Source organism: Pongo pygmaeus, chromosome 15 (genome assembly GCF_028885625.2).
Source record: "Pongo pygmaeus isolate AG05252 chromosome 15, NHGRI_mPonPyg2-v2.0_pri, whole genome shotgun sequence".
Lineage (NCBI taxonomy): Eukaryota > Metazoa > Chordata > Mammalia > Primates > Hominidae > Pongo > Pongo pygmaeus.
In genome coordinates, this window is record NC_072388.2 from 91,174,361 (window position 1) to 91,197,073 (window position 22,713).

Sequence of the window (22,713 nt, forward strand, 5' to 3'; positions counted from 1 at the left end):
AGTATTATACTAATTTTGCAAGAAAAGAGGACTTATTTTAAAAACTTTAGAACTTGAAAAAAAATCCAAACCATTTTATTAATTTCTTGTGTCAATGAGAACATATGCTTCCCTGATTAATTGAAGTTTTACTATTCAATTAGCAAAACTGTCTGTGGTTACTATGCGAAAAAGCTGGGACAAAAATCCATTATAAGTATGTGGCCATATAAATATCCTCTCCTTAATAATTTCTGAAATTCTTCTCTTTTTTTTTTTTGAGATGGAGTTTCACTTCTGTTGCCCAAGCTGGAGTGCAATGGCGTGCTTTTGGCTCACTGCAACTTCCGCCTCCAGGGTTCAAGTTATTCTCCTGCCTCAGTCTCCCAAGTAGCTGAGATTACAGGCATGCACCACCCGCCTGGCTAAGTTTTTGTATTTTTAGTAGAAACAGGGTTTCACCATGTTAGCCAGACTGATCCCGAACTCCTGACCTCAGGCGATCCACCCACCTCGGCCTCCCAAAGTGCTGGGATTACAGGCCTGAGCCACCATGCCCAGCCAATAATAATTTCTGAAATTCTAAGCTGAGTTCTTGAACTTAAATTAATAGTTTGCGACCAGGCACACTGGCTAATGCCTGTAATCCCAGCACTTTGGGAGGCCGAGGCGGGCAGATCAGTTGAGGTCAGGAGTTTGAGACCAGCCTGACCAAGATGGTGAAACCCCATCTCTACTAAAATTACAAAAATTAGCCAGGCATGGTGGCGCATGCCTGTAATCCCAGCTACTCGGGAGGCTGAGTCAGGAGAATCATTTGAACCTGGGAGGTGGAGGTTGCAGTGAGCCAAGATCGTACCATTGCATTAGAGCCTGGGCAACAAGAGTGAAACTCTGTCTCAAAAAAAAAGAAAAAGAGTTAAGTGAGGCTGGGTGCGGTGGCTCATGCCTGCAATCCCAGCACTTTGGGAGGTAGAGGAGGGCGGATCACCTGAGGTCAGGAGTTTAAGACCAGCCTGGCCAACATGGTGAAAGCGTGTCTCTACTAAAAATAAAAAAATTAGCCAGGTGTGGTGGTGGACACCTGTAATCCCAGCTACTCCGGAGGCTAAGGCAGGAGAGTCGCTTGAACCGGGCGGCAGAGGTCGCAGTGAGCCGAGGTCGCGCCAGTGCACTCCAGCCTGGGCAACAGAGAGAGACTACATCTCCAAAAAAAAAAAAAAAAATAGTATGCAGGATAGCTATTAAAAATCAACTTACGGCCGGGCGTGGTGGCTCACCCCTGTAATCCCAGCACTTTGGGAGGCCAAGGCGGGTGGATCACCTGACGTTGGGAGTTCGAGACCACCCTGACCAACATAGAGAAACCCCATCTCTACCAAAAATACAAAATAAGCTGGGAGTGGTGGCACATGCCTGTAATCCCAGCTGCTCAGGAGGCTGAGGCAGGAGAATCGCTTGAACCTGGGAGGCAGAGGTTGTGGTGAGCCGGAGATTGCGCCATTGCACTCCAGCCTGGACAACAAGAGCAAAACTCCATCTAAAAAAAAAATCAACTTACTTGTGGTGTCTACTGTTCTTTTTTGTTTTTATTCTTGTTTTTATTTTTAGGCAGGGTCTCACTCTGTCACCCAGACTGGAGTGCAGTGGCATGACCTCATCAAGCTCCACCTCCTGTGCTCAAGTGATCCTCCCACGTCACCCCTCAAGTAGCTGGAACTACAGGCTCATGCCACCACCCCTGGCTTTTTTTTTTTTTTTTTTTTTTTTTTTTGTATTTTTTATAGAGAATGGTGTTTTGCCATGTTGCCCAGGCTAATCTTGAACTCCTGAGCTCAAATGATTTGCCTGCCTTGGCCTCCCTAAGTGCTGGGATTACAGGTGTGCGCCATCACACATGGCCTTCTTTTCTGTTTAAAATGTGTCTACACACCATATATTTAAGTGTACCTTATACCACATTTTTTGTAGCTATGCAGAGCACAGGTAGTAATAATTGAAATTTATAGGTAATCATAATTTTAGCTCTTAGTTTTGCTCTTCTGCCCCAGCATAGTCTTCAATCCAGAATTGGTGAATAATTTTGAATATTCTGTCTTTACCCTTAAAAAGATTCAAGAAGTAGTCCTTTGGATTGTGTTCTTGTAGGCATGTTCACCAGATTGATGCAGTGCTGTTGTCTCACCCTGATCCTCTCCACCTTGGTGCCCTCCCGTATGCTGTTGGAAAGTTGGGTCTGAACTGTGCTATCTATGCAACCATTCCTGTTTATAAAATGGGACAGATGTTCATGTATGATCTTTATCAGGTAATTTAAGCAATTAAAAAAATTTTGTTAGCACTCCTTCAGTGATTGTTTTTCACCTTTATTTGTGTTATTCTTTTAGTCTCGACACAATACAGAAGATTTTACACTCTTTACATTAGATGATGTGGATGCAGCCTTTGATAAAATACAGCAGCTAAAATTCTCTCAGATTGTGAATTTGAAAGGTAAAAAGAATTTCCAGTAGTAAGTATGTAGACGAATGGGGTTTAACTTGCTGGAAAATACTGAGGGGAATTCAGAGAGAAAATTATAGGTATTGCCGGGCGCGGTGGCTCAAGCCTGTAATCCCAGCACTTTGGGAGGCCGAGGCGGGTGGATCACGAGGTCAGGAGATAGAGACCATCCTGGCTAACACGGTGAAACCTCGTCTCTACTGAAAAAAAAAAAAAAAAAAAAAAAAAATTAGCCGGGCATGGTGGCGGGCGCCTGTAGCCCCAGCTACTCGGGAGGCTGAGGCAGGAGAATGGCTGAACCCTGGAGGCGGAGGTTGCAGTGAGCCGAGATCGCGCTATTGCACTCCAGCCTGGGTGACAGAGCAAGACTCCACCTCAAAAAAAAAAAAAAAGAAAAAAGAAAATTATAGGCATTATGGTCTGAAGAATAAAAGAATTAGCACATTCTGCCTTGATATAGAACTCTTAACTTCCATTTGAATTTTAAAATATTTCAGAATAAATGCTAACAGAATGTTAATAGCTCAGGCCTTTTCATATTTAGCTTGGGAAAAACTCATTTAGTGTTTACTGTGTATAATAAACAAAAGATAATGTGGCCATTTCCTCCTCCTCAGAGCTTACAGTTAGATTGAGGCGACAAAGTAGCTGAGATGGCTAAATGTAGTGATTGGGGTAAATGAAGTGCTATGGCAGCAGAGTAGATAATGAATTCTAGCATTGGACGTTAAAAAGTTTATTATTGAATTAGCCAGGAAGTCCTGTACTAAGTCTATATTTATCATCTACAGAGATAAAATTTTCATAGATATGAACCCTGGCGTTGATAAAATGGTGCAATAATGGACTCTGAAGATTTAGCCCAGAAATAACAACAGTCTCAACAGTTTTGCTTCTAGTTAATTTTTCTGTAGGATAAATTCTTTAGCACAATGAGATTTAAATTATTCTGTTAGTTTAGAGGTTAGCAAAAATGGAAACATTTGATAATTGTATATACAAAATACACATTAAAATTTGCTAGTTCATACTAAATAATTTAATAGTGTACTAGCTTTTAAATCTAATCTCTAGCCTTGTACTTATACGCACAAATAACTCTACGAGATTACATAATAAAGTAACAAGAATGTTTGCCTCCAGTGAGGGAGTGGAGTAGCTGGGGGACAGGAGAGTGAAGCCTGCTTTCACTGTATGCATTTTTACTTTTGAATTTGTATTATTGCGTATACAGTATTACCTATTAAAATATAGTTGAGAAATAAATAACCTTTCTTTAGGGTTGTAAAAGAAATCTGAATATTATTATCTTGTTGACATAGGTAAAGGACATGGCCTGTCTATCACACCTCTGCCAGCTGGTCATATGATAGGTGGAACAATATGGAAAATAGTCAAAGATGGAGAAGAAGAAATTGTTTATGCAGTTGACTTCAACCACAAGAGGGAGATGTAGGTATATTAAGAGAAAAGCTAAAGGAAATGCAATTGGTATTATTTTATTCTTTGGAGAAAAAATAAGAAACACAGTTTTTGTTTTGGTTACCAGAAATTAGAGCAACTTAAAACCATCAAATAGGGAATGTTTTCAAAATTGATTATTTGCATAGTAAGGGGAAAAGTATGGTATAAGACATAAGAGATTTCAAAAATTTACAGGTTAAGTATACACTCTACAAAACGAGTATCTCCCTGGAGATGTTGCAAAGGAGATGAATTTCTTACATATCAAATTACATGTTCTTGACCTGCTATTTAACACAACTTTGTGGATGGGTTCTTTTGTTTTGTAATGTGATATGGTTTGGCTCTGTGTCCCCACCCAAATCTCATCTTGTAGCTCCCATAATTCCCACGTGTTGTGGGTGGGACCCGGTGGGAGATGATTGAATTATGAGGGTGAGTCTTCCCCGTGCTGTTCTTGTGATAGTGAACGGGTTTCACGAGATCTGATAGTTTTAGAAACAGGAGTTGCCTTGCACATAATGTAATTACCATCTAATATAACTGCCCTGTGTTTAAAGTTAGTCCCTTTGAAAGGGAACTCAATTCTAGTTATGATTTTATACACTTCATGTGGCACTCAGAGCATTACTATATAATATTTTGGTGTTTAGTCTCTTACAGGCTTGTTTTGTTTCATCTGTACATTAAGTTCATAGCTATTTTGTGTTACATTACAATAGTCTTAGGATCTTTTTATTAAGAAATATTTAAGACAAATAGACTGAATTTTAGACACTTACAACCATAGATTAATGAGGAAAGGATGGCTATGTTGCAGGGCAAAAGAGTGAGGGTCGTGATCAACTCAGTATACCACTGGAGGCTATATGAGTAAACAGCAAACTGTTCTCGTAAATGCAGAATATTGGCAAGCCGACAAACTGTGTCTGCCACCCAGAAGGAATGCTGAGGGCAGTCAGCCCTCAGGTGCAGGTGTTTCTTGTGATTAGGCACATCTGAAGCCTGTTAGCAGTAATGTGAACCTGTGATAAATTAAGCAGCTGACCAATTGTTACCTCATCCTCCCTGCTCTTTCTACCCAATAAATATGAAGGGCTGTAGAAGCTGAAGGCGGCTCCCTTTGCTCACTAGAAGCAGGGAGCTCTCTTCTTCTTCTCCGGACCCCTTCCTTTAAAATAGTTACTTTTGTTTTAAGTTTTCATTTCTGCATTCGTCCTCCTTCGTTCAGTCTCGTAGTAACCGTGGCAAACTGCAGCATGGCTATTTGAGTAAATGGTATTGAAGGATTCGACCATTTTGGAAAAAAATCAATTTGTGTCCGTTTAATTATATAACAAAAGAAATTTCAGATGGATTAGAACTAAATAGAAATGAAGCAATATTGGTGAGTCTGATCTCTGATTTTAGAAAAGACTTTGTAAGCATAAAAACAATGAACCAAGTTACAAAGAAAAAGTTTGATAGGTTTGATGACATACAGGTTCAAATGTCTGAAACAACAAATAAAAAAAAAATCAAAGTAGGAAAATATTTGCAGCAAGTTTGCCCAAAAACTTACAACATATATATAAGATCAAGTATTAATTTATTAATAAAAATATACCAGTTGCAAGATGGACAAAAGTTATAAAGTCAAAAAAGAGAAAATTTAAATGATCTTTTTCTGTTAGATACCATTAAAATTATTATTCTTATTTATATTTTTATGTATTTTTTTGAAACAGAGTCTCACTTTGTCGCTGAGGCTGGAGGCACAATCACGGCTCACTGTAGTGTCGACCTCCCAGCTTCAAGCAATCTTCCCATTTTAGCCTCCCAAGTAGCTAGGACTACAGGTGTGCTCTAACATGCCTGGCTATTTTTGTAATTTTAGTAGAGATGAGGTTTTGCCATGTTGCCCAGGCTGGTCTTGAACTACTGGGCTCCAGTGATCTGCCCACTTCTGTCTCCCAAAGTGTTGGGATTACAGGCATGAGCCACTGCACTAGTCCAAAATTATTTTTAAATGGTGATTTTCTTCTGGGAAGTATGTAGAATTGGTCAGTCTTTTTGGTTGAACTTTTCTGGATGAGGTTAAATCTTTCTGGAAAGCCTTTTAGCAGTACTATGTATTACAGTAAATATATTTCTAGGAATGTGACCTAAAGAAACAATCAGAAATGCAATTGAAGCTTTTGTAAAAAATGTTCTTTGAAAGATTATAATGGCAAAAATAAGTGACTGAAATATCAGTAAAGGGAAAGGATCAAATACAGTGTAGACACAATAAAATGTTTTTATAACTGTTAAACATGTAGTTTAGAAAAAAATTTTTATGTCCTGGGTAAAAACCAGGATATAGAACGGAGCGTATAGGAATGTATATGGGATATCAGCTTTGTAAAATACATATGTATATCAGTACTTACCATAAGACAGGGCAAAAAGAAAAAAAAAATACATATGTGCATAGAAAAACTTATATGGTTAGAAGGATGTACACCAAAATATTATGTCAGTTATCTCTGAGTAATGGTACTCTGGAAGATTTTTGTTTTCTTCTTGATACTTTTTTGAAGTTACTAGATTTCTTATCAATGAGCATGTCTACTTTTATAGTTAGAGGAGGGAACACCTTATAAATGAAGCTGCTTATTTTTTAAGTAAGAGAAGCTATTATTGTTTACTTGAAATGATATAAAATGTTCCTCTTCTTAAACTTTCTTATAGCCATTTAAATGGATGTTCCCTGGAAATGCTAAGCAGGCCTTCCCTACTTATCACAGATTCATTCAATGCTACATATGTACAGCCTAGAAGAAAACAGAGAGATGAGCAGCTTCTGAGTATGTATTCTTTCACATCCTTATTATTATTATTTTGTAACTTTTTGTATATTTAGGGAATATAAGTACATAAAAGTACAGGTTTCTTTTTTTTTTTTGAGACGGACTTTCGCTCTTTCACCCAGGCTGGAGTGAAGTGGCGTGATCTCAGCTCACTGTAACTTCCGCCTCCTGGGTTCAAGTGATTCTCGTGCCTCAGCCTCCCGAGTAGCTGGGATTACAGGTGTGCACCACCATGCCCAGCTAATTTTTGTATTTTTGGTGGAGACAGGGTTTCTCCATGTTGGCCAGGCTGGTCTCAAATTTCTGACCTCAGGTGATCCACCTGCCTTGGCCTCCCAAAGTGCTGGGATTACAGGCATGAGCCGCCACGCCCGGCCACAAGTATAGGTTTCTTAATGCATATGTTGCACAATGGTGAAGTCTGGCCTTTTACTGTATCTGTCCCCAGAATCATGAATGTTGTACCCAATGTATAATGTCCTTTTCAAGGAGCTGTGGAAATGCATGGTAGTGGGAATAACTGTATTCTGTTTAGCACTTTTCTTGGTCATAAGAGATTGGTTAACTTTAGTATTTTTGAAAAAAATATGATGTGACCATCAGTTTTTGTATAAGAAGAAACTTAGCTGGTTTGAATTTAACTTTTGTGGAAGAGTGTAAAGATTGGCTTCTTTTTGCCAGTCAGTACATAGCTAGCTATCCCTGGCACTCACTGGCATATGTCTATATATAAAGACCTCGTACAAATCTATTAGAAAAATACACTAAAAGAAAAATGAGGCCAGGCACAGTGGCTCACGCCTGTAATCCCAGCACTTTGGGAGGCCGAGGCGGGCGGATCACGAGGTCAGGAGATTGAGACCATCCTGGCTAACACGGTGAAACCCCGTCTCTACTAAAAATACAAAAAATTAGCCGGGCGTGGTGGCGGGCGCCTGTAATCCCAGCTACTCAGGAGGCTGAGGCAGGAGAGTGGCGTAAACCCGGGAGGCGGAGCTTGCAGTGAGCTGAGATCTGGCCACTGCACGCCAGCCTGGGCTACAGAGTGAGACTCCGTCTCAAAAAAAAAAAAAAGAAAAATGAACAAAGAGCTAAGTGGATAAATGAAGGTATAAATATTCCACTAATTTTGGGTGTTTTACACTTTAATATAGTAGGCCATTGCTGCTTGCTTCATCTTACATTCTTTTTTTTTTTTTTTGAGATGGTGTCTTGCTCTGTCGCCCGGGCTGGAGTGCAGTGGCACAGTCTCAGCTCACTGCAACCTTCACCTCCCGGGTTGAAGTGATTCTTCTGCCTCAGCCTCCCAAGTAGCTGGGATTACAGGCATGCGCCACCATGCCCAGCTAATTTTTATATTTTTAGTGGAGATGGGGTTTCGCCATGTTGGCCAGGCTGGTCTTGAACTCCTGACCTCAGGTGATCCTCCCGCCTCAGCCTCCCAAAGTGTTGGGATTACAGGCGTAAGCCACTGCACCCGGCCTTATATTCTTTTTAAATAAGCTATAAGGGATTTTAGCAGGGAAAATTGGATTCCATTTTTAAACATGTTTTCAACCATTGTTTTTAGTTCATCTACTTTAAAAGTACAACTTTTTTTTTTTTTTTTTTTTTTTGAGATGGAGTCTTGCTCTGTCGCCAGGCTAGAGTGCACTGGCACAATCCCGGCTCACTGCAACCTCTGCCTCCCGGGTTCAAGTGATTCTCCTGCCTCAGCCTCCCGAGTAGCTGGGATTACAGGCGTGCGCCACTATGCCCAGCTAATTTTTGTACTTTTAATAGAGACGGGGTTTCACCATGTTGGCCAGGATGGTCTGGATCTCTTGACCTTGTGATCCGCCCACCTCGGCCTCCCAAAGTGCTGGCTGGGATAACAGGCATGAGCCACCGCGCCCGGCCACTAAAAGTGTAACTATTAATAATATACCGTGTTGCACCAATTTTAAGAAGCTCAAGCCAGACACTGTGGTTCACGCCTGACATTGTGGTCAATGGTCAACACTTTGGGAGGCTGAGGCAAGATGATGGTTTGAAGCCAGGAGTTCAAGACCAGCCTGGGTAACATAGTGAGACCCCTATCTCTTTTTTTTTTTTTTTTGAGACATAGTCTCGCTCTGTTGCCAGGCTGGAGTGCAGTGGCGCAATCTCGGCTCATTGCAACCTCCACCTCCTGGGTTCAAACGGTTCTCCTGCCTCAGTCTCCCGAGTAGCTGAGATTACAGGTGTGTGCAACCACGCCCGGCTAATTTTTTGTATTTTTAGAAGAGACGGGGTTTCACCATGTTGGCCAGGATGGTCTTGATCTCTTGACCTCATGATCTGCCCGCCTTGGCCTCCCAAAGTGCTGGGATTATAGGTGTGAGCCACCATGCCTGGCCGTGACCCCCATCTCTACAAAAAAAAAGAAAATTTTTGCCAGGCGTGGTGGTACAGGCCCGTAGTTCCAGCTGCTTGGGAGGCTGGGGTGGGAGGATTGCTTGAGGCCAGGAGGTTGAGGCTGCAGTGAGCTATGATCACACCACTGCACTCCAGCCTGGGTGACAGAGCGAGACCCTGTCTCAACAAACAAACAAACTGAAAAACAAAAAAAGTAGCAGCTCTTTAATTCTTATTTTTGCTAGAGTTCAGTTTTACCACATATTTCCAAGGGGACTTTCATCTAGAGCAAGGAAATCCATAAAGATATACTTGTTGGAAGGGAATATGATCTATATTTTATTCTATAGGCATACATACATACAAACTATGTATCATACATAGTTGGCCTTTGTAGCTGCTGTTCCACATCTGAGGATTCAACTAACTGTGGATTGAAAATATTTGAAAAAACAATAAAAGAAGATAATGCAATAATTTAAAAAATATAAATAAAAAAATACAGTGTAACAACCATTTACATAGCATTTACACTGTATTAGGTATTATAAGCAATCTAGAGATGATTTAAAGTATATAGGAGGATGTACGTAGGTTATGTGCAGATATATTGTTTTTTCGAGGCAAAGTCTTTCTCTGTTGTACATGCTGGAGTGTAGTGGCACAATCACGACTCTCTGCAGCCTCAAACTCCTGGGCTCAAGCAGTCTCCCTCTAGCTTCCCACATAGCTAAGACCACAGGCATGTGCCACCATGCCCAGCTAATTTGTTTATTTTTATAGAGACGGGATCTCCCTATGTTGTCCAGGCTGGTCTTGAACTCCTGGACTCAAGCCATCCTCCTGCCTTGACTTCCCAAAGTGCTGGGATTACAGGTGTGAGCTATTGCGCCTGGCCACCATTTTATTTGAGGGACCTGGGCATCTGATGGTTTTGGTATTCGTGGGAATCCTAGGGCCAGTACCCATGGATACTGAGGGATGGCTGTATATATAATTATGTGAGTGTATATATGTATGTATATAAATTTGGGAATTCATCATAGCGGAGTTCACTGGGGTGGATAGGCGAGACCAGGGTAGCCCGGAAACACCAGGCTGGTTACATTTGGCCTGGTCATACAATTTTCTCAGTGATACACACACCATTTTCTATGTGTATTATGATGTATAAAGTGTTGAGGACTACTGATATAATTTTTTAATGAAGAAAGATTGAGAGTTAATGACACTGAATATGTGAAGAGATATTCAACAGAATCAAAAGCAGTTGTAATGACCTGAACAAAATTCCTTCATTTTGTACTTGGCCTAGTAGTTGCTTATTTGTAAATTATAGTCTTTCTAATAAAAACAGGGAGATAAAATTATCTTTAATTTTATAGCATAGTATTGTTACGTTCTATGGGGATTTTACATTCTTGTTTTCTAGCAAATGTCCTGGAAACACTTCGAGGTGATGGAAATGTGTTAATAGCAGTGGACACAGCAGGCAGAGTTTTGGAACTTGCTCAACTTCTTGATCAGATTTGGAGGACTAAAGATGCAGGACTGGGTGTTTACTCATTGGCACTCCTAAATAATGTCAGTTACAATGTGGTGGAGTTTTCTAAGTCCCAGGTTTGTTCTCATGTTGTCACTTGTAATAAAGAAGTTTGCTACAGTGATTGGGTCTGTGGAAGTGAGTGTCTTAAATGATTTTTGGATTTTATTTTTCTCTTGAAGAGATTGTTAATAATGATGATAACTTGCCATTAACCATTTACTGTCCTGTGTGCTTTAAATGTATTATTTCATTTAATCCCTATTTATTCTATTAAGTAGTTTCCATTGTGTCCCTGTTTTAAAGATTAGGCAAATTGCTTCCCTTCTAACTCTTAGTATCCCAGTCTGTAAAATGGGGACAAAAATAGAACCTACCTCATAGCATTAGCATGTTAGAATTCATTGTTCTTTCTTTTAAATAAGCTTTTTGCCTTGAAATAGCAATCTTTGGGAGTAAGATTTTCATTTAGAACATATACCTTGACTTTTCAAAAAGATTTAAGGTGATTTATATGTGAAATATAATGCAAAATTGGTTTTTTTTGTGATGAAAATGAGGGTGGGATAATCTAATGGGAAATGGAAGCAGAAAATAAGCTGCTTGTCAAAACAGTACAAATTTAAGCAACCAGTGGGAGTAAAAGATTAGAACTTGAATTCCTTGACTATTAGAGAATATATTGAAGTTATAATATAGTATTTCTAATTCTTGTCATCTTTCCCCCCATATTAGGTAGAATGGATGAGTGATAAATTGATGAGATGTTTTGAAGACAAAAGAAATAATCCGTTTCAGTTTCGCCATCTCTCTTTATGTCATGGTCTTTCTGACTTGGCCCGAGTACCTAGCCCTAAAGTTGTACTTGCCAGCCAACCTGACCTGGAATGTGGATTTTCAAGGGATCTCTTTATTCAGTGGTGTCAGGACCCTAAAAACTCAATCATTCTAACATACAGAACTACTCCTGGGACTTTAGCACGTTTCCTAATTGATAATCCTTCTGAAAAAATTACAGAAATAGAGGTAAGCACTTGTATGTGAACTTTATCTTAAAACTGTTTGGGGGATACATTGTGCATGATGTATAAAAAATAGTGACCAAAAATAAAACTTGAAATTGTTTTAGGATTTTTATCAGAATTACTCTTGAGAGCCAGGAGTGGTGGTGTGTGCTGTAGCGCCAGCTACTCGGGAGGCTGAGGTGGAAGGATCACTCGAGCCCAGGAATTTGAGGGTCAGCCTGGGCAACATGCCAAGACCCACCCCACATCTCTTAAAAAAAAAATTACTGTAGAAGAGAGCCCTTAATAGCACAAATTTCAGAGTTCCTTAACTGGAGGTTCTCATTCTTCTTTGAGATGGGGTCTTGCTTTGTTATCTAGTCTAGAGTGCAGTGGTGCTATCATAGTTCCGTGCAGCCTCAAACTCCTGGGCTTAAAGGATCCTCCTCCCTCAGCCTCCTAAGTAGCTGGAACCATAGACATATGCCACCATGCCTGGCTATTTTTTTATTTTTATTTTTTGGAGAGACGTTGTCTCATTATGTTGCCATGGGTGGTCTCAAAAGAAATTCTCATTCTTAAACTTTTCCATGGTACCTTCTAGTTTACCCAGAGGGTAAGCATATACAATGTTTTCTCAATCTGTGAAAGGTTCCTTTCCTGTCTCTTGCTTAATTTAAATCATACTCTTTCCTAAAGACGTTCTTTATCCTGTAGTCTCCTGAAGTAATTACTCTTTCTTTCAGTGTTTCATGTACTTTGAATGGAGTACATGTCTTCCTTGTTCTGTATTGCAGCTTCCTAGCTACTTATCTTCCATTTGCAGTTTTTGCCTTCAGACCTGCTGATATGCTGACCCCTCCTTGTTTCTGACATTTAATGATCTCTTGGTCATTCTGTTACTCATTCATCATTTGACCCTGATTCACAGTCTTCCTGTCCACTTGTGTTCAGGACTTTATTCTCATTGACTTTAGCATCCATGTGTATGATCTGTCCGGTTCTTCTCAGTTACTTGACACCTTATTTCTTAATCTTTTCCTTCGTCTTACCTCAGACATCCATTCCTGCTATCATGCTATCTGCTCCTGTGGTCATGCCTGTAACCTTTTTATGGCTAACAGTCTCCAGATCTCCACCTCAAGCATATCATTCTGATATGCTTATAGCTGACTTTCCCTGTTATTCCCATGACAACAACTCTTCGGTTCCATTGGGACTTTCAGTTCATGAACCTCATCTTTTACAGTCCGTCATCCTTCCAGCCTTAAACTCAGTGGTCCACAATTGATCAAAATTTTGCAAATACATTTAACTCTCCTACACTTCTGTTTTAGTTGCCTGGAAAGGCTTTGACCTTAGTTAAACCATTTGCTTGGTTTGTGCCTGTACTTAAGCAGCTTTATGTTTCTGAAGTTAAACACTATGGTGTAGACAGATTTGTTTTCACATTCATAACTTCACATCTCAAAAGGGGACCCTACACCAGTACTCAGCATTCGGTAGGATGTTCCCTTTCTCACGGTAAGGTACTTTCATATCTTCTTTCTCCTCAAACATCCTACAGCTCACTCTCAGCCTTCATTCATAGCACATGATCTTGTCTCAAACTTAACGTAGAAGTTGAAGCAGTGAGTCAGGAATTCCTTTATCTTTCCACCACTAAATGTACTAACTTGATTCTGCATCTGCATTTGCTGCCTTATTTCCTGTTATAGGAACAAGACGATTAGCTCAATAACCAGTATACCCAAAGATCATTTGCTTAATAACCAGCCCATCAAATCTATCAATTTTTCAAAATTAGTATATCATTAAAGTTTGTAGCAGTTGATATAGTGGGATGGTTAATAACTGCCAGAGTTGTACAAAGGTTTAGGTGACTAAACCTTAACATAAAGCTGTAACAAACCTTAACATAAAGCAGTATCATAAAGCTGCTTCTCATTTTGTCTTTGTAGCACTCATATAATTATTTAATTAGAGACAGACTCTCACTCTGTCACCCAGCCTGGAGTGCAGTGGCACCATCATAGCTCACTGTACCCTCAAACTCTTGGGCTCAAGCTGTCCCTACCCCACCCCCTAACCCACTCCACCTTCCAAAGTGCTGGGATTATACATGAACCACTGCACCTGGCCCTTAGCAGTCATTTTAAGGAAAGTTTAGTTTGTTAAAAGCTATGTGGTAGAGATATCTGTCTGCCAACTCTACTTAAGAAAATCATAACATCAGTAACTAAAATCTGAGATATATGTACTATAATTATAGAATTGTTGAGCAAGGATTCTGAGCAAGTATAGCAAAGTAAAATGGTGTCTTGGGGGTTACTTAGTAGCTCAGAAATACAAGGTTAAAAGAACTCAGAAATACTTGAAACAATTTTTCATCAGATAGGAAATACTGAATTTGAAAATTTTAATTACTAGAAATTCAATTAGGTCTAATAAACCATTTGAGGAATTAGTAAAAGAAAAATGGTTTAAGTTTGGAAAAAAATAGACAATGATGTTTAGAAGCATGCTAAAGAAATGAGAAACAGCCAAAACATCAAATGTTAAGTTTTTGATCTTTTTAATAACTAATGCTGATGCTCAGGGACCTTTTCTTGCTCACCTTCTTAGCAATAGTTCTTTTGCAGTTATCCCTCCTATCTTCATTATCTAGCAGTTTTCCCTCTGCTTGATCACAGCCAAAACAATTTTTATTCTTCCCCTACTCCCGATACTGTTCTGTCTTATCTCAGAGAATGCAGCACTTCCCACATATTCAAGCCAAAAATTTGGAAGTTTAAAAAATGTTCACTGAAGTGTAATATGTACCGAAACCTACGTTAAGTGTATAGCATGATGAACTTTTACAAAAATTGAACGCATCTGTCTAGCCTGTACCCTGATCGAGAAATAGAATATTTCTGTGGCATGTTGGGCAGATCTAACTAAGGTAAAAAATAGAAATGGTAAAAAAAAGAAATAGAGGGCTGGGCGTGGTGGCTCACGCCTGTAATCCCAGCACTTTGGGAGGCAGAGGCAGGCAGATCACGAGGTCAGGAGTTCGAGACCAGCCTGGCCAACAAAGTGAAACCCCGTCTCTACTAAAAAATACAAAAAATTAGCCTGGCGTGGTGGCGGGCACCTGTAATCCCAGCTACTCGGGAGGCTGAGGCAGGAGAATCGCTTGAACCTGAGAGGTGGAGATTGCAGTGAGCTAGGATCGCGCCACTGCACTCCAACCTGGGTGACAGAGCGAGACTCCATCTCAAAAAACAAACAAAAACACATACAGTTCACTATCTTAACCATTTTTATGTGTACAGTACAGTAGTGTTAACTATATGTACATTGTTGTATGACAGATCTCTAAAACTTTTTCATGTAGCAAAACTGAAACTCTGTACCTATTGGATAACAGCTCCCAGAGCGATCTTTTAAACATTCATCATTTCATGTCATTCACTTGCTTAAATGGCTCCAAAGTCTTCCTTCTTCTCTTTCAATAAAATCCATGCTACTTACGCAGGCTTCTTAGATCCCACATGATCTAATGCCCACCTACCTTCTGACCTTAGCTTACTCCACTTTCTCTATGCCCTACAGTGCATCAGGATCTTTGTACTAGCTGTTCTTCTGCCTATAGTGTTCTTTCCTGGCTTTGAGTGTGGCTGGCTCCTTGTCATTCAGGTCTCAGGTTAAACCTGAGGCCTACCCCCTCAGGTAGGCCTTGACTACAGATTTAAAATACCTGCCTGGTTTAGCTGCCCATCACCTTACTTGAATTATTTTTCCTAGCATTCATCACCATCTGATGTATTTCTTTTTTGTTGTCTTCCTCTTCCCACCATCAACTAGAATATGAATTCCATGAGAAAAAGGCCCTTGTTTTTTGGTATCCCTAGCACCCAGAACTGTGCCTGACATATTGGACCTGACATATTGGAACCAATGCCTTCAGTGAATTGAATTCATGAATTCATGAATAATCAAAAAAGTGAATATGGCATAAACTAGATTTCTGATTATGTTAGATAAGAAAAGTTTACCAAGTATGGTATTTTTTCATCTATATCTAATGCCCTTCTAAGTCAAGTCTTACTCGTTTAGAAAGAGCAAAAATGAACAACGAAGGATTAATAAGTTGGAGTAGATTTGGATTAGAAAAACGAGTAAGTTGGAGGTAATACGGTGAAGGAGTAGGAAGAAAAATATTTTCGAGTTGGTTATTCTAGAAATCTGTTTCTGAATAAGCCATTAATCTTACATATTTTAAATGAAAAATAAGATGGAGAGAAAAATTTATTATAGCAACAGGCATAAACTAAATCACAGAGGTAAATACTTTGTTAAAGATTATTGGTGGGTAAAAGGCATTTATGTAGGTTGCTAACTGTTTTTTAAAAAAAAACCACTATTTTCTGAATGAAACTTACTTTCAAATAAGTTATTAGGCAAATGTGAGATGCCAGATATAAACGTGTATTTATTTTTTTATTTTAACTTTTTATTTTTTTGAGACAGGGTCACGTCATTCCCTGTCACCCAGGCTGGAGTGCAGTTGCATGATCATAGCTCACTGCAGTCTTGAACTCTTGGGCTCAAGCACGCCTCCTGCTTAAGCCTCCCAAGCAGTTCGCACTGTAGGCATGTGCCGCCGTGCCCAGCTAATTTAAAAAAAAATTTTATAGAGATGGGAACTTGCTGTGTTGCCCAAGCTGGTCTTGAACTACTGGCCTCAAGCAATTCTCCCACCTTGGCATCCCAAAGTGCGGGTATTATACGTGTGAACCACTGCTCCTGGCCTTAAACATGTAAATCACCCATTTATTTTATACATGAAAATAATCTGATTTTGGTTTAATTTTTTTGTTTTTACTTGTCTCCCCTCCCCTTACCCCACTGGGCAGCCCCTGAACTACAATAGTTTCAGAGAGATTCCCCTTTTTCCATTACTTTTAATTTTGAAAAAATTTCAAACAGGAAAGTTACAAAAATATTATACCCAGATTCCCCAATTGTCAACATTTTACTGGATATGCTTTATCACTTATATACATATAAACACAATATTACTTTTTCTGAACCATTTGAAGAAAAATTGCAAATATTTCATCATTATCTCTAAATATTGCCAGTGTGTGTTACCTAAAAACAAGGGCAATCTCCAGCAAAACCATGTTACATCCATTGAAATCAGGAAATCAACATTGATACCATCCTACCATTTCACCCATTGACCCCATTCAGCATTCACCTTTTACCGATGACCACAATATCCTTTATAATTACTCTTTCCTTTTTTGTCCAGGTTCCCATCCATGACTACATACTGCATTTAATTGTCATAACTGTTGACATTTTTGAAGCATATATATTCTGGGTTTTTTTTTTTTTCTTATTGATATACTAATACCTGGTTTTTATTTATTTTTTTAAAGAGATGGGAGCAAGGTGTGGTGGCATGTGGCTGTAGTCCCAGCTGTTGAGGCAAGAGGATTGCTTGAGCCTAGGAGTTTAAGGCAAGCCTGGGCAATATAGCAAGGCCTCTTTAAAAAAAAAAAAAAAAATATATATATATATATATATGTATGCATGGAGAGAGAGAGAGAGAGAGAGATGGGACCAAATTATCACATATTCCACATATCCTGAGACTTGTATTTTCACTTGAGTCCTTGAACAATGTAAGAAGATATAGGTCTACCTTACATAGCACCTGGTATATTATAAACATTTAAATGTTTTTGGATAAATAAATGAAAGCTTTTTAGTAATTTTATAATAGTACATTGTATACGTGTACTGTGATTATTTAATCTAGTGGTTCTCAAAAGTGTGGTTTGAGGACCCCTGGGAGTCCCTGAGACCCTTTCAGGGAGTCCACAAAGCCAAAACTATTTTTCATAATACTGGTAAGATGATATTTGCCTTTTCACTGTGCCTACATTTATACTGATGAGTAAGATCAGTGGTGCATAAAGTGCTTACACCTTGGCCTAAAACTCCACTAGTAGTCACTGCATTTTTCACCACCGTACACTTATCATTAAAAAAAAAAAAAATGCTAGTTTCACTTAAGAATGTCCTTGAGAGGCTGGGCGTCATGGCTCATGCCTATTCTTAACACTTTGCGAGGCTAAGGTGGGAGGTTCACCTGAGGCCAGGAGTTTCAGACCAGCCTGGGCAACATAGCAAGAATCTGCCTCTACAAAGTTTAAAGGTATATTAAACAAAAGAAATATGAAAGAGAATGTCTTTGAGGGGCCAGACATACTGGCTCATGCTTATAATCCCAGCACTTTGGGAGGCTGAGGTGAGAGGATTGCTTGAGGCCAGGAGTTTGAGACCAGTCTGGGCAGCATAGCGAGACCCTGTCTCTACAAAAAAGAAAAAAAAGTCCTTGAGGGAATATTAAAAGTTACTAATATTACTAAGTTATTTAAGTAAAAGTTTTTTTGTTTTTTTTGAGATGAGTCTTGCTCTGTCGTCCAGGCTGGAGTGCAGTGGTACGATCTCGGCTCACTGCAACCTCCGCCTCCCAGGTTCAAGCGATTCTCCTGCTTCAGCCTCCTGAGTAGCTTGAAGTGTGTAGCACACACTACACACTGAGTAGCTTGAAGTGTGTAGCACACACTACAGGTGTGTGCCACCACGCCTGGCTAATTTTTTGTATTTTTAGTAGAGACATTGTTTCACCATGTTAACCAGGATGGTCTTGATCTCCTGACCTTGTGATCCATCTGCCTCAGCATCCCAAAGTGCTGGGATCACAGGCATGAGTCATTGCGCCTGGCCTAGTAAAAGATTTTTTAAAATAATTTGGGTGACAAGATGGGAAGTATTAATAAATAACTTGTGTTGTGTACTAAAGTACAATGGCTGTCTCCAAGAAAAACACTTGTATGTTTATTTGAGTCGTGAGTTAAACTAGCCACTTTTTTCTGGGAACACCTTTTTTTTGTTGGTTTTTTTTTTTTTTGTTTCTTGTTTTTGAGACGGAGCCTTGCTCTGTTGCCAGGCTGGAGTGCTCGGCTCACTGCAACCTCCACTTCCCGGGTTCAAGCGATTCTCCTGCCTCAGCCTCCCAAGTAGCTGGGTCTACAGGTGTGTGCCACCATGCCCAGCTAATTTTTTTTTTTCATATTTTTAGTAGAGATGGGGTTTCATTATGTTGGCCAGGCTGGTCTCGAACTCCTGACTTCAGGAGATCCACCTGCCTCGGCCTCCCAAAGTGTTGGGATTACAGGCGTGAGTCACCACACCAGGCCCTGTTTTATGTGTGTTTTTTTTTTTTTTTGAGTTTGGGTCTCTGTTGCCCAGGTTGGAGTGCAGAGGCACAAGCATGGCTCACCACATCCTTGAACTTCTGGGTTCATGTGACCTTCCTGCCTCGGCCTTCCTACCAGCTAGGACTACGGGTATGTTTCACCACACCCGTAATTTTTAATTCTTTTTTGTAGAGACTGGGTCTTGCTATGCTGCCCATAGTGTTCTTGAACTGGCCTCAAGCAATCTTCTCACCTCCGACTCCCAAAGTGCTAGAATTATAGGCATGAATCACTGTGCCCAGTCTGGAACACCATTTTTATGTGAAATAATGACAGGGTTATTCAGATTTGGGTATTTGGCAGACATTTTCTTGAAAATTAATACATTGAGCCTGTCACTCTAAAGAAAACAATTGACAGCATTTGTTGGCTTAAATCTGATAAAATTCTAATTTTCAGATGAAAAGTTAGAATTTTGGAAAACTTATACCCAGCACTGTGAGACTGACAACTTAAACTGAAAAGACTTCTGATAAGATTGGTGGTGATATTTACAAATGTGATTTAAAAAATATTGTCAACATTTGTAAGATCTGGATAACTTGGTGAACTAGTGTTTTCCAAATAACCAATTAATTATGTTACAAAATAATGCACAAATTAAAAGATCCATTCAAAATTTAAAATACAGGCTGGGCACAGTGGCTCACGCCTGTAATCCCAGCACTTTGGGAGGCAGAGGCAGGAGGATGGCTTCAGTTCAGGAGTTCAGGACTAGTCTGGATAACATGGCGAGACCTTGTCTCTACAAAAAATAAAAAATTAGCTGGGCATGGTGGTGCACATCTGTGGTCCCAGCTATTCAGGAGGCTGGAAGGTAGAAGGGTTGCTTGAACCCTGGAGTTCGAGGCTGCAGTGAGCAGTGATCATGCCACTGCACTCATCGTAGGCAACAGAGTGAGACCCTGTCTCAAAAAAAAACAAAACAAAACAAAACAAAAGAAACAGAGTGTAAGATACATTAAAAAAAAAAAAATTAACGCAACAGAGTACAAAAAATCTATTGGTATGATTTTAGGTTCTGCATTAGAACTAACCTTTAAGAAACTACCACTTTCTGAGTTGTAATGTAGTATCAAAGAATAATATCCATGAAAGGACTATTTACGTATTTTTCCCTTTCCAACTATACATGTGTATAAGCCTGGATTTTCTTCATATACTTTAACCAAAACAACATATTGCAAGAGAGTGAATGGAGAAGCAAATGTGAGAATCCAGCTGTCTTCTGTTGAGCTAGACATTAAAGAGATTTGCAAAAATATAGAATAATGCTATAGGCTAGGTGCGGTAGCTCATGCCTGTAATCCCAGCACTTTGAGAGGCTGAGGAGGGCAGATTGCTTGACTCCAGGAGTTTGAGACCAGCTTGGGCAACACGTCAAGACCCGGTCTCTACAAAAAAAATACAAAAATTAGCTGGGAGTGGTGGGTGGCTGAAGTGGGAGGATCGCTTGAGGCTGGAAGATTGAGCTGCAGTGAGCTATAATTGCACCACTGCACTCCAGCCTGGGCAATGGAGCAAGACCCTGTCTCAAAAAAAATAAAATAATGCCGTTCTTCCCACTATCTTTTTTTGCTTTGGAAAATGTAATTATTTTTGTAAAAATTTGTTAATGTTGCCATGTGGTTTTATTTATTATTTATTTATTATTATTTTTGAGATGTATTTTCGCTCTTGTTGCCCAGGCTGGAGTGCAATGGTGCCATCTTGGCTCACTGCAACCTCCGCCTCCCAGGTTCAAGTGATTCTCCTGCCTCAGCCTCCCTAGTAGCTGAGATTACAGGCATGTGCCATCACGCCCAGCTAATTTTGTATTTTTAGTAGAGGTGGGCTTTCTCCATATTGATCAGGCTTGTCTCAAATTCCTGACCTTAGGTGATCACTCGCCTCGGCCTCCCAAAGTGCTGGGATTACAGGTGTGAGCCATCGCGCCTGGCCTCTTATTATTATTAATTTATTTATTTTCGAGCTGGAGTCTCACTCTGTTGTCCAAGCTGGAGTGCAATGGTGCGATCATGGCTCACTGCAGTTTCCGCCTCCCAGGTTCCAGCAATTCTCCTGCCTCAGCTTCCTGGGTAGCTGGGATTACAGGCACGTGCCACCATGCCTGGCTACTTTTTGTATTTATAGTAGAGACGGGGTTTCACCATGTTGGCCAGGCTGGTCTTGGACTCCTGACCTTAGGTGATCTGCCTGCCTCGACCTCCCAAAGTACTAGGATTACAGGTATAAGCCACCATGCCTGGCTGGTTTTATTATTTTTTAAATGAACAGATAAATATTTTAAAAATTGCTCAGTTTTAATTTCTGATAAGGTAGACATTGATAAATATAACCCACAAAAACAAAAAGCTCTTTGGGGTTCTCTAATTTTTAGGAGTCTACGGTAGTCCTGAGATAAATATATGAGAACTACTGATTTAATCACTCCATTTTGATGCATTTTAAAATTTTGTCCAGTTTTTTACTGTTATAAACATTGCTGCAATGTACTAATGTACTTTTTTTTTTTTTACACATTTGTGATTGTTTCAGTAGGATAAATTCCTAGAAGTAGAAATACTGTGTCAAATGACAAATTTTTATTTTTAGATGTTGGTAAATTGCCTTTTAACATAGTTGCACTAATTTTCCAACAAACAATGGAAGAAGGTACTCTTTCCCCATGTATGGCATTGCTTATCTCATAGATGAAAACAATTATGTTTTTTATATTTTGTGCTTTTCAAAAATTAGTAAAATTAAGGATCTTTTCATGGCCAGTAGTTATTTGTCTTTCTTATTTTGTAAATTGCCTTTTTAAGTATCTTGTGCTTTTTCATGTGTTGATCATCCTTTTCTTAACTAATTTGGAAGAGCTCTTAGGAAAAAATCGTTTTTATTGGTCATAGTGCTGAAAATATTTTTGTTTCTTTTTTATTTTTCTTTTCAGTTTCTTATTTTATGAGATTTAAAATGCCAAAGGGAGATTTTCTTTATTCATGTTGCTGCATTTATTTATGTTTCCTATTATGGCTTTTAGGCCTCACCTACTGCAAATTATAAAAATGCTTATCTGTATTTTCTTTTCCTGACTGGTGATTTTTAACCAGTTTGATTGATTGGTTGATTGAGACAGGGTCTTGCTCTGTCAGACTGAAGTGATCCTCAGTCTCAGACTCAAGTGATACTCAGTCTCTGAGTAGCTGGGACTACAGGTACGTGCTACCACTCCTGGCTTTTTTTTTTTTTTTTTTCTGAGACAGTATTGCTTTGTCACCCAAGCTGGAGTGCAGTGGTGTGAGCACAGCTCACTGCAGCCTTGACCTCCCAGGCTCAAGTGATCTTCCACTTTAACCACCTGAGTAGTGGGGACTACAGGCACATGCCACCACTCCTGGCTTTTTTTTTTTTTTTTTTTTTTTGTGGAGACAAAGTCTCATTATGTTACCCAGGCTAGTCTCGAACTCAAGTGATTTTCCTGCCTTGCAAAGTGCTAGGATTATAGGTGTGAGCCACCGTGCCCAGCCTCCCAGCTAATTTTTAAATTATTCCTAGAGACAGAGTCAACCTATGTTGCCCAGGCTGGTCTTGAACTCCTGGCCTCAAGCAGTCCTCCCACCTTGGCCTCCCAAAGTGCTGGGATTATAGGTGTGAGCTACTGTGCCTGGCCAACCAGTTTGATTTAAATTAAACCCATTCTAGATGAT

The 22,713-nt window shown here is 39.7% G+C and overlaps 1 protein-coding gene across 5 annotated transcripts in view; it reads left to right on the top strand.

The window, feature by feature from the left end:
- The window catches only part of CPSF2 (cleavage and polyadenylation specific factor 2), a 41,245-nt gene that overhangs the window by 9,976 nt on the left and 8,556 nt on the right, over nt 1-22,713 (top strand). For all 5 annotated transcript variants that reach the window (XM_054448725.2, XM_054448724.2, XM_063652025.1 and 2 more), the window contains 6 exons: nt 2,128-2,287; nt 2,367-2,472; nt 3,804-3,933; nt 6,658-6,773; nt 10,585-10,772; nt 11,431-11,721. In XM_054448725.2, coding sequence (XP_054304700.1) covers nt 2,128-2,287; nt 2,367-2,472; nt 3,804-3,933; nt 6,658-6,773; nt 10,585-10,772; nt 11,431-11,721 — 991 coding nt within the window. The remainder of the gene's footprint in view (nt 1-2,127; nt 2,288-2,366; nt 2,473-3,803; nt 3,934-6,657; nt 6,774-10,584; nt 10,773-11,430; nt 11,722-22,713) is intronic.